The 12,555-nt window shown below is 42.7% G+C and overlaps 1 protein-coding gene across 2 annotated transcripts in view; it reads left to right on the top strand.

The window, feature by feature from the left end:
• The window catches only part of ECPAS (Ecm29 proteasome adaptor and scaffold), a 61,167-nt gene that overhangs the window by 9,876 nt on the left and 38,736 nt on the right, over positions 1–12,555 (top strand). For both annotated transcript variants that reach the window (XM_038170014.2, XM_027446211.3), the window contains exons 3-7: positions 2,637–2,753; positions 4,850–4,968; positions 5,616–5,768; positions 9,456–9,624; positions 10,173–10,312. In XM_038170014.2, the coding sequence (XP_038025942.1) occupies positions 2,637–2,753; positions 4,850–4,968; positions 5,616–5,768; positions 9,456–9,624; positions 10,173–10,312 (698 nt within the window). The remainder of the gene's footprint in view (positions 1–2,636; positions 2,754–4,849; positions 4,969–5,615; positions 5,769–9,455; positions 9,625–10,172; positions 10,313–12,555) is intronic.

Raw genomic sequence — 12,555 nt, 5'->3', positions numbered from 1 at the left:
TCTTGCTAAATGCCATGCAGTTGGTGATGCCCAGCTCTAGTTTGTCAAGGTCTTGCTGCAAGTCCTCGCTACCCTCAAGGGAAGCATTGGCTCCTCCTTATTTAGTGTTGCCTGCAAATTTATTTAGAATGCATGTGAGTCCTGCATCCAAGTCATTTATGAAAACATAAAAGAAAACTCCCTAAAATGGGTCTTGCAGAGCCCCCCTGGTGGCTGGTCTCCAGCTTGATGTAACCCCATTTACTACATCCCTCTGAGCCCAATCTGTTGGCCAATTGTTCCCCCGTTGCATTATGTTCTTGTCTAGCTCTGTGCTGGACGTTTTGCCCAGAAGGATGCTGTGCGAGATAGTACTAAAAGCTTTGCTGAAATCCAACAATATTACATCTACTGGCTTTCCTTAATTTAATTTATTATTTATTAATTTATTTTCAGTTAATAACAGAGCAGGATAGTGAGAACTAAAAGCAAAGTAAAAACACCTTTCCTCCCACCACCTTCTTCCCAGGCTCAGCTTCTGTTTCAATGCATCTAACTCCTGCCCCCAGCGATGCAGGTGGGTGAGCAGCAGGGGTTGTGGTCAATCCATAACATTTTCTCTGCTGCTGTTCAGGAGCAGCTCAAGCATGCATCCTTCCCACAGGGTGCAGCTGGCTCTGCTCTGACATGGGGCAGCTGCTGGGCACTGCTCACAGGGACCACCCCTGCAGCCCCCCTGCTGCCAAACCCTTGCCATGCAAACCCAGTCAGGTTCAATACAGCAGATGGATTGATTAGACTGTAAGTTTACTCTGAACCTCCAGGTTGACTTTCTCCTCAACCTTACGCTGTTAGAATGGAAAGGGAAAAATAAAATTTCCTTTCCCTCCTGCTGCCTTAATACATTGCTTTGTTTGGTTTTACCTCGTCCTTAATTTTGTGAATGTCATAGCAATACTATTTGTGTTATTTAATAATTTGAACTCCTTGTTCTCGTCCATTTTCAGGTCTAGGATATAGTCTAGGTATGCGAATAAGCTCGCAATGCATGTGTCCTCCTAACCAATTTGATCTGAAAAGGTAATCTAATCCCTCTTCAAGCCACAGTTTAACAGGTGACGTAAGTTCAGCTCTAGGATGTCTTTTGCTGAAACAGTTACCAGCCCAGCCTCTGTCACACGCACAGCTAATCCAGTGCAAGTTCTCTCAGCTCCAAGAAGTTCTGATGCACTGGCAGTGTTTGTGCCATTTTGGATAGTATCTCTCTGCATACTGCATGATGCCAACGTAAAAACATACAAAGCACTCAAGCTCAAAAGTGCAGGTATTTGATTCAGCTCAGATAGGTACTGCTGGTTGAGATCATTAGTGCACTGATTCGATGTTAATGATTAGAGAAGCGGGGCATGAGCTAAACCTTCTCACATAACCAAATCCAACCCATTTTTTTTAACAGCTGTCAAGGGCAATATGAACAGTTCCCTCAAACTTACAATGTCATGTGCATGCTTCTCTTCTTCTCAGTGTGTGCAGACAGTTTTATTCCCCTCTAAATTAAAGGGAATTTTTATCAATATGAAAAGTTGATAGCTTTCAGCTTTACTTTGTCAGCTTATCTCTGGTCTCAGTCCCATTGCTTGCGGTCAGCCATGCAATTCCTCTGGATTATATCTGGACGTTATTTTGTTTGATATCTACTTGTGAAGCGGGTGCAAAGATGGTGTTTTAGATGACAGGCAGGTCAGAATGCATATCAATCAGATGTTTCCATCACCAACTTCAGTGACAGCTATTTAGCTGCTTTTTTCACCATGCCTTTACTAAGGTAATGAGCCATCAACAGCTCAGGACAGTGTGCCCCTGGCTCCTTGACCTGAATTGCTTGAAGTCACCATGCATCTGTGACTTTCTGGAACTGGCTGTCTGGTTTTACTGAAGCTGAGCTGACTCTGTTTTGTGCCACTGATATTTTTGCACCACCTTGCATGAGAGTCTGGTAGGGTTTATGTGGTAGTTGCAGGTGCTCCGTGTGATTTCTCTGAACCCATTGCTCCAGATACTGGAGATTACTGTAGTTTCTTAAGTTCCTCCATTGAGTTACAGCATCCAATTTAGAAGATTTACAAAGGACACTGCTCCTCCTGACTAAAGAATTACAGTTCTATCTTATTCAGCACCAAACATTAGTTTTCATACAGTTATTTGGTAACTTTCATATGGATGGGTTTTGTGTGTTTGTTTTTGCTTTTTGTTCTGTGTTGTGAGTTGGTGTTACTCTGCAGCCAAAAGATAGATCCCAGACAGCAGCGATGCAAATTTCCAAGCCTGGCTGAATTCTGAGGGGTAGCAGCTAAATGAGTAGAAAGAACTGGTCGTTTTCAGTAATCACTTCCTCTTCACATTTCTACTTCGTGATGTTGTTGGCTGTGGCATGGTTTGAGCTGTTTGATGTGTTTGATAGTGACTTGAGACATGTCAGGGTGGCTTCAAGGTAGCACAGTTAATAGTGCACACCATTTTCTCAGAGACTAAGTAATCAGGAAGCTCCATCCCAACTTGTGTGCAATATACCTTCCTAGTGCACTGGGGACGTGTGGAGTCCAGTGTAGTAAAATCACTGGTGGTTCTTAGAGGATTTCTTGTTTTCTTCCTCTCAGGTCATGGAGTTGCTCGTTCATCTGAATAAGCGAATCAAAAGTCGCCCAAAAATCCAGCTTCCAGTAGAGACATTGCTGGTTCAATATCAAGATCCTTCTGCAGTGTCTTTTGTCACTGTAAGTATTGGTTCTTATCAGAATAGTTGCCAATTTACTTGTAACAAGCAGAATATTCTTAAAAAACTCCTGTTTTATTTCTGTCAGTTCTCTTAAGAGGTGTCTTTCTGTAATGAGGTTGATGTTTTAAGCAATTCTTTTAAACTAAACTTTATAGTCTGGTGTGGGTGAAAATTATGTTCATAAAATAGCTACTCTGTTGACTTTGTTAAAATACTGGTAATCAGTCTTGATTTTTCATGAATTCATGACATGTCACTGCTTGTGTTACAGAAGGCCTATTGTTGAGGCCCTATTTTGCAAGCCACTGCCAATCCTTCTTGACATGTGCAGGATCAGTGTCTTGATTAAAGCATCTGCATTTCTCTGAACACGAGAACGCATTTTTGTGTGGTTTTAGGGTCAGGATGTTAGCTGAGCAAGAGAAGATGAAAATATTTTGTAGATTAGGTGTTGTTCAACGACACCTAATTAGGTAAAGCAAAAATAACTTTAAAATGTTTTGTTGCATTAATGAAGATAATTTTCATTTCAGTTGTGGTAGATCTATTGTAAGTCCTCACCATGAAAAAGCAATAAAATCAGAGGGAAACTTTTTGTCCATCTTACCTGGTTACCAATTCATATGCAGTATAAAAGGAAAATGTGATGCCTCAGAAGGAAAAATATTGCAACTTTTAAACTGCAGTCATGTAGAAGTACTCTCAGGTTGTCTGTAAGCAAGTAGGATTATCCAGAGTTCTCCTTTTGGGAGTGACTGAGGGCTTCTAGTCTGCCTGTGTTCTGTAGAGCAGTAAAAGAACCATCTTGTTTGAAGACAAGTGTGACATAAACTGTGCTTTTTGGCAGCACACATGAAAAATCTGTGTTCACTGATGTATCTGCGTGATACATATTGTTCTATGCAGTGAATTAGTGGGCTTCATAAAATTTTGGTAAGTCCCATCTACAGAGAAGCATAATTCTTCCATCTTCAACACCATGTAGGTCTGTTTCGTTGTCTGAAGCTTTTCCTGCTGTGAATTGCAGCTTGTACTTGGTTGCCAAATAACTGCCACCAAGGGAGGCACGCAGCTGAGGCCTGCACTGCTTTGGACTCTGGTGGTGTACTGTGTCTGTCAGCCCTCTCCCTGCATGTACACATCCCCAGCCTCCTCCTCCTTACTCCACCTTTTAACAAGCTGAACTTAGTATTTATTTTGATCATGGAGTGGTACTTGTGATCAGCAGATGATGTCTGGATTGTAACTAGGGCTCACATTTTGTCAGGGCAAGCCAGAGAAAAAGAACTTGCACAATCACCAGCACCATTCTGTAATTATCTTTTGTTAATGTGTTTTTTCTCAATTAATCTTTGTTGAGAGGAATTATCAGAATGAACTAAAGACTAGAAAAGTCCCTTTTGTCTTCAGCTCTTCATCTTCAATAGCTTTTAACCTCTTAGTAGTACTTTAAAAAAAAAAAAGGATACTTTTATTTTTTTTTTTACTAAATTTGCATACTTATTTCAACCAGGTCACTGAATACATAATCTCTGCAGTTCTGAGCTGTATTTGAATCAATGTGCTAGCAATTAAAGATAGTCTAATATTCAGTACCGCTCTGCTGTCCAGTCATAAGACTCTGTTTGGATTGCATTCACAGTTTTTAAATATGGTGATATTTTTATTACACCATATTTTTATTTTTATATATAAAATATTTTATTTTTATTACACGTTTCAAGAGAAAACTTGCTATGTTGGTGACTATTTATTTAATAACACCTACTATTTTGGTTATATGTAAGTAAGTGAAAACATTGCATTTTATTTCCTTGAAGCTATGGCTTAGGTAAAGCTGCTTTTGGTGAAACAGACAGTGAGTAGGAGAAGCTAGAGAGGGATTTTTGCATTGTTATTCTTCAACTTGCTGAAGTCTTGCTGAACTTCCCCTTTAAAAGCTGTCAATCCAGTGAGCCTTGGAATTAAAAAATTGGTCTTACAAAACGTAGTTTGTTTCCAACAGCCATTTATATAACAGCATACAAGAAGAATTTAAAGCATGTGTATTTCATTCGTTCTATTCTAATACTGTGTGCTTTTTCTACTCCTTAGAATTTTACCATAATTTATGTTAAGATGGGATACCCCCGTTTGCCTGTGGAAAGACAATGTGAATTGGCTCCAACTCTTCTCACTGCAATGGAAGGGAAACCTCAACCACAGCAAGATAGGTATGAATACGCATTTTTGGAGTATATTCTGCTTGTGTCATTTAGTAAAATCATTTGTATCATTTCCTGATTTTTTTTTTCCCTGTGGTGATGTTATCACCACAGGAGTGGTGAGCTGCTGTATACTAAGCACTTGTAGAAAAATATTAATTATGATCCTGCAGCTTACCTACACTGAGATGTTTCCACCAGGATGTTACTGGAAATTGTCATTAAAATCATATTTTCATTTTTTCTACAGCACTGTGACAGTATAGAGGTATTTTTAAAATGATCTTATAGTACAGAAAGGTCTTGCAGTAATATCTTGCTCCTGTTCTTGAGATCAGGGTAAAAAAATGTTTTCTTTGGGAACATGGTTTTTCCCTATCCAAAAATCAAGTACATAGGCAAAGAGACTCTTGGAAAAATTGTCTGTAGTGGTGTATAATAAACACATTGTCTGTGTAGGTGCTTTATCTTATGTCTTCCATTGCTAAGTACATTGGGTCTCAAATAGAGGCTGCTGGATTGTGAATCATTGAAAGTTCTGTTAAGTACTTTTTGCTGTTAAGGACCATGTATGTTTGTAAAGATTTTTCTCTTTAATGTTAAGAACAAACAGATGTGTTTTTTTAATGGTTGCAGTAAATGTAATTGTTTTTCAGCCTAATGCATCTTCTAATACCAACCCTTTTTCACATGAAATACCCTGCTGAACCACTGAAAGCAGCAGCTTCTCCATTTAATCTTGCTGAGAAACCAAAGACTGTACAGCTGCTTTTGGACTTTATGTTGGATGTTCTTCTTATGCCTTATGGGTAAGTACAAGTTAAATACCAGTCTTATCCGGTAATCCTGTGTTCTTGATGTGTGAAACATCACAAACCACACCTATGGAAACTTATTCAAAGTATGGTGTTATTTTCTACCTCAAATGCAGTCAGTTACATGTTATAGTAGGGTCCTAATTGTACGAATGGGATCAATACATTTAACAAAACATCTATTTTCTACTTAATCAGGTGTTAATGTTGTCCTCTCCTTGACCTCTACTTAATCAGGTGTTAATGTTGTCCTCTCCTTGACCTCTTCTGAGATCAAAGGGAAGCTATGAGACGTGGGCTATCTTTTAAGCAACCCAACCTGTAAAACAGAAAGCAAATCAAAATGTGTGCTTATACTTGTGCAGTTGAATTTGAGGCTTGACCCTCCAATGTCATAAGTAAGCATAATCTCTGAATATTTGTACTTCTCAGTTGTCAAACCTTTCTCTTGCATCTGTCTTTAGATGAAGAGTATTTTAACTGTGATGGAGTTGTCTTGGTGTGAGCACTATTTCTGAAAGCAAGAATGATTTACAGAGCAACTTGAATTTACTGATCATTGCTTGTTAGGAATCTTCTGGTGTCTGAAAGCAGCTCTTTCTCTGAATCTATTTTCTATACATTTTTTAATGTCTTCTTAACACTTGGGAAACTTGAAGGAAAGTAGAAATAATTTTATCACTAGAACATATTTCTTCGTCTAATAGTTTATTGATTGCAGTAGGATTTTTTGAGCACCTTACTCAAGTGGATTAACCTAAAAAACAATTACTTTTAAAATAATGAGCACCAGATGTTTCTCTACATAGTTCTGTTGGAAGCCGTGCTTCTGTCACATGTTTTGGGGGCCGTGTCCTTACCATTTGGATGTTGTGGTTTATAGTTTAAAACACCCAACCTACCCCTGTGTTCACAGCTCATACCTGTCAGTTGCTTTTTATTACCTGCCTAGGTGAATGCTGCTAGCTTCACCCCAACGCTACTGTGGCTGTAGCTTCAGGAGGTGAAGTCCTCTGGCATTTCAATGAGGCTCCGGTTCCTTATGTGCTTTTGTACACTGGCAGAGCATGACAACTAGTTTTGAAATACCAGAGGGCAGGGGGAAAGGAGTAGTGGTCTGTACTTTATTAGCTTCGTTTTCTTTCCAGAAGGTGCACAGAGTGTGTCTTCATCTCACCTGTGGCACTGGTTGACTCTCTCTTCAAGTCTTGCTCCCTGGGGTGAGACTTTATTGCTGTTGATAACGAAGTTATGCCTGATAGATCTTGCTCAGTCATTGCCTGGTTGTGAATGAGCCTTGCCAGTCTGCATGCAGTAAAACAACCAGAAAGCCTAACTTTAGGGCTTTAAGCTCAAAATCAAGTAAGTGTTTAAAGTTTTGGCTAATCAAGCATTAATCTTGGAGACTTGGGATGAACAGCTATTCTCATTGTTGAGACTGCTTACTTCCTTTTGTTCTCTGTGTGCTGAATGCAGAACAGAGAATGGCTGGCTGGAGAAAAACAGTTCTTCAGAGAATCACAGAATGGCTCAGGGCTGGAATCAGCGTAACAGATCACCCAGTTCCAACCCCCCTGCCATAGGCAGGGATGCCACCCACTAGAGCAGTTTTCTCAGGACCCCATCCAGGCTGACCTTGAACACCTCCAGGGATGAGGCATCCACAGCTTGTCTGGGCACCCTTTGCAGTGCCTCAGCATCCTCTGACTGAAGAATTTCCTCCTAACATCTAATCTAAATCTACTTTCTCTTAGTTTAAACCCTGCTTTCCATTTATCTGCCTGAGCAAGAAGCTGGTCTCCATCTCTTTTGATAAGCTCCCTTTAGATACTGAAAGGCTGCAATGAGGACACCCCAGAGACTTCTTTTCTGTAGGCTGAACATCCCCAGCTCTCTCAGCCTTTCTTCACAGGAGAGGAGCTCCAGCCCTCTGATCATCCTCATGGCCCTCCTCTGGACCTGCCCCAACAGCCCCACACCCTTCTGGTGCTGGGGGCCCCAGAGGAGGACGCAGCACTCCAGGTGGGGCCTCCCCAGGGCCGAGCAGAGGGGCACAATCCCCTCCCTCCTTCCCCTGCTGCCCACCCCTCTGTTGGTGCAGCCCAGGACGCAGTCGGCCTTCTGGCTGCAGGCACCCACTGCTGGCTTGTGTCGAGCCTTTTGTCCAGCAGAGCCCCCAAGCCCTTCCCTGCAGGGCTGCTCTCCAGGAGCTCTTCTCCCAGTCTGTGCTCATGGCTGGCATTGCCCCGGCCCAGGTGCAGCACCTGGCACTGGGACTTATTGAACCTCATTAGGTTCACGTGGGCCCACTTCTCCAGCCTGTCCAGGTCCCTCTGGATGGCATCCCTTCCTTCTGCTGTGTGACTGCACCACTCAGCTTGGTGTCACCTGCAAACTTGCTGAGGGTGCACCCGATTCTTCAGTCTATGTTGTTTATAAAGATCACAGAATCACAGAACTGTAGGGGTTGGAAGGGAACTTGAAAGATCATCTGGTCCAACCCCCTTGCCAAAGCAGGTTCCTTAGAGCAGGCTGCCCAGGTAGGCGTCCAAACGGGCCTCGAATATCTCCAGAGATGGAGGCTCCACAACCTCCCTGGGCAGCCTGTCCCAGTGCTCCGTCACCTTCACCATGAAGAAGTTCTTTCGCATGTTGGTGTGGAACTGCCTGGGCTCCATCTTGTGACCATTGCCCCTTGTCCTGTCTCCACAAACCACCGAAAAGAGGTTGGCCCAATCCCCCTGTCTCCCACAAAAGATATTAAAGAGTAAAAAGATATTAAACAGTACTGGTCCCAAGACAGACCCCTGAGGGACATTGCTTGTCACCAGCCACAAGACAGAGCCATTCACCACCACTCTTTGGGTGCGTCCATCCTTCCAATTCTTTATTCATTGAATGCTCCACCCTTCAAGTCCATATCCCTCCAATTGGGAGATCAGGATGTCATGCAGGACAGTGTCAAAGGCCTTACAGAACTCCAGGTAGGTTTGTCTCTTCTAAAATTATGATCCCTTGTTGCAGTGAGTGAGCTTCCAAACATAGAGGGAGAGGTAGAGTAGCTTTTGGAGGGTACACATGTACACTCAAGGTGGCTAGACTTGCCAGCCTACAAAAAGACTGTAAATTTAATCCTTATGGTTTTGTTTTCTTTCCCTGCCCAGCACTGAAACTGCTGTTTTCAAGATATTTTCATTTGTTTGCTTATTTTTTGACATCAGGGATTGCTTCCTGATGCTTTGTGTTGAATATGGTTCACTATTTCCCTTATTAGGCTTGAAGTCTTTCATAGAAATCATACAAATGTTGCTAAAGCTTTTAATATAACCTCGTCACATCTAGTGTTAGCTATGCATTGAGTTCTAATATAGCAGAGAACAGTCTTTTTGGTTTGTAACCTGAGATAACTCTTTTCAGAAACATCAGTGGATCCTTCCTTTTCTTAACCAAGGGGTTTTGCAGTTGCTGTTTTTTTTCCAAACAGCTATAGTGAGATAGCTACAGCTCTTGTGGAATATGCTGGGGTAACTGGTAGCTGAGTCTCAAATGAATAAAATTCTGTCTTACGTCAAAGTCATGGGATTAATTGAAGAATACAGGTTATGTGTATTACAACATAGAATCCAACTGGCAGTGTGGAGTGGTAAAGCCTCTAATGAAACTCAATTCCCATCTGTTTAGGTACGTACTGAATGAATCTCAGAGTCGGCAAAACGTGCCCACAGCACAGGGCTCTTCGTCAAGTACTGTGGGAGGTCCGGGAATCCCTCAGCCGCCTCCGGGGATGAGCTTTTATGCAGCCAAGAGGGTAATTGGGGATAGCCCATGGACACCAGAGCTGCTGGAGCAGGTATTTGCACTGATGGGCTGATCTCAGGGGACTGGGGGTGGTGGCAAGGATGGCTGCAAACAGAGGAAGGGAAGGCTAGAGGGAAAATGTCCAGCTCATTCTGGCCAGGACTTTAGCTGCCTGAGGGAATGCCATGGAGGACTCGGGCACGATGCCTTAAAGAAATTCCCGACGGTGAGGTGGGGGTGAGAGGTGCCTCCCTCACCCTGCTGGCAGCTCTCTGAGCTGGGTAGGAAGCAGACACATCCACAGCCTCCTCTTGCATCTTCCTCCTGGAGATAGTGAGGCTGCAAAACTATCCAGTGTTGGTGAAACTGCCCCTTGCAGCCAAGAAGCAGCAGCATATTCCTGATCAGTATGCCAGTGCTCTGCTGCAAGTGGCTGCTTCAAAAGGAGACAAGAGGAGGCTGGTAAAGAGGTGGGGAGAACAAACGAACTTCAGCTTAGCAAGCAAAAGCCAGCATTTCAGACAGTTGAGCTGCTGTGGTTATTTTAACACACACTTTCTTGTCAGTAATACTGCCTTTACTTTCCACATTGTTGAATAGTGCAAGCTGGGGATAGTGAAGTTCATCGAAGCGGAGCAGGTGCCAGAACTTGAAGCTGTTGTACACCTGGTTGTGGCCTCCAGTGACACAAGGCACAGTGTTGCCACTGCAGCTGACCTTGAACTGAAGAGCAAACAAAGGTACAAATTTGGGTTTTGAGAAAAGGTGATGCTAGTGTTTCTAATGATGCTCACTGCTGCTCACGTAGTGCTCCAGAGAGACTGTGCTGTGAAGGGAAGCCTGGTACAGCCCCTCATGTATCTGCCACGGGGCTGGGTTTTGGAACAGTACTTGTAGCCTCACAGCTGGAAAAATCACCAGGCTCTGGAGCTGAAATTGTAACCATTTGCAGTCATCTTTGCTATTGCTTTTGAGCCATTTTGTTGCTTTTCAATTTCCACGTTGTCCGGTGTGGATATATAAAGCCTTGCTGTGTGATTCACAGCAGGCAACTCAGAATCATTCAATCACAGAATTGAAAATACATACTTTCATTTAATTTAGCTTGGAAGTAAAGGCAGTGTAATTGTGAGGCGGACCGTAGTCTAGAAAGCTTGGCAGCTGCCGGTGTCTGCATTATAAAAGCTTTTTGCTTGTCTGCAGCCCAGCTTTCATGATCTAGTGATAATATTCTCTCTTTAACTCTTTATGAGGCTGGAGTAATTGCTGTTAGTACTGTTTGCTGAGTCATTGACCATGTGAAGTTTGTTGGCTCATGTTAGAAGATTAGGAGATAGGCCTGTCAGTGGAATATGTGGGTGGCTTCTGTATGACTAGAAGTCCAGGGCTACTTAACTTGGGAGTCAGATATGTAATGTGAAACCTGCTCCATTCAAGTCTCTTCACGTGTCTCAATTGTGGCGGAAGGGGTGGTTCTACCAAGTGAGCACAGTCTGGTGAAGGAATGCAATCTGTCCTTTACTGCTGGTCTCATCTTTCCCTTTGTTTTGGTGTTCTGGGCTTGGAGAGCAAAATACATGTTTGGACAAAATGCACATTAATACAAAACGTTAAATGTCTTTTATGAGAAATATATTGTACTTAAAAGATCACTTTTGTGTAATCAATTTCTTTACTGAAAGAATGAGATGGTTCTGTATCCCCCAGTTCCTTGAAACATGCATGCTTACATTTTTGTATTCCATGCTTTTTGTATGTCTGTGTGTTCAAAAGTCTCTCCAATAGTTAGCATCAGATAATTTGAGACATTCAGTGAAAAGTCTCAATCCAGAGATTGAGACACCATTAGGTTTGAAAGGACAGTGTTCTGATTTGCTAGCTGCTGTGTTCTGCATGTACAATGGATTTAGTCTTAATGAGTTTTGTCCCTAAATAGACTTCCACTGGTAGATTCATGGTGGATGAAAAACTGAACATGAGCTAGCAGTGCATGCTTGCAGCCCAGAAAGCCAATGGTGTCCTGGGCTGCAGGAAAAGAAGCATGGCCAGCAGTTCAAGGCAGGTGATTCTCCCTCTGTGCTCTGCCCTCGTGAGTCCCCACGTGGAGCACTGCATCCAGCTGTGGGTCCCCCAGCACAAGAAGGATGTGGACCTGTTAGAGTGGGTCCAGAGGGAGAGCCACAAGGGTGATCAGAGGAGTGGAGCACCTCTTACTAAGAAAGTCTGAGAAAGCTGGGGTTGCATAGCCTGGAGAAGAGGAGGCACCAGGGAGATGTCATTGCAGACTTTCAGTACTTAACTGGTGCCTACAGGAAAGATAGGGAGGGAACTTTGTGATAGGAAAAAGGTCAATGGCTTTAAACTGAAAGAGTGTAGGTTTAGATTTGATACAGGGAAGAAATTCTTCACTCAGAGGGCGGTGAGGCCCTGGCACAGGTTGCCCAGAGAAGCTATGGTTGCACCATCCCTGGAGGTGCTCAAGGCCAGGCTGGATGGGGCTTTGGACAATCTGGTCCAGTGGGAGGTGTCCCTGCCCGTGGCAGGGGGTTGGAACTGGGTGGGCTTTAAGGTCGTTTCCAACCCAGACCATTCTGTGATTCCATGGCAATGGCTATCATGTGCGTAGACAGGTTTGTCTGAGAGACCAAAATGAAATAGTCCTAGAAATATAAATATCCTATTCTCCAGTGAAATACCAAAGCACTGTAGTTGAAGAATATGGAGACATTTGTTCAAAAACAGCCATTCTGTTTTCAGTCAGTAGTCATAGTTTGTCTTGTTTTGGTGGGAGAGCAGTGAGCATGTAGATTTCTCATGAGTTATTTGGAATAAAATTGTTGCAATGTGTAGGTGAGATCTGTAATCACTGCACATTCCTCCTGATAACATATGTGGTTGTGGGAGTAGTGATTAGAAGTCAAATCAGATCTAATAATACTTAAGTAAGAATATGAATAAGATGCAAAATGCTGTAAAATATGTA

Source organism: Anas platyrhynchos, chromosome Z (assembly GCF_047663525.1).
Source record: "Anas platyrhynchos isolate ZD024472 breed Pekin duck chromosome Z, IASCAAS_PekinDuck_T2T, whole genome shotgun sequence".
Taxonomy (NCBI): domain Eukaryota; kingdom Metazoa; phylum Chordata; class Aves; order Anseriformes; family Anatidae; genus Anas; species Anas platyrhynchos.
The sequence above is the reverse complement of the archived record's forward strand: the minus strand, read 5'-3'. Positions and strand labels throughout refer to the sequence as shown.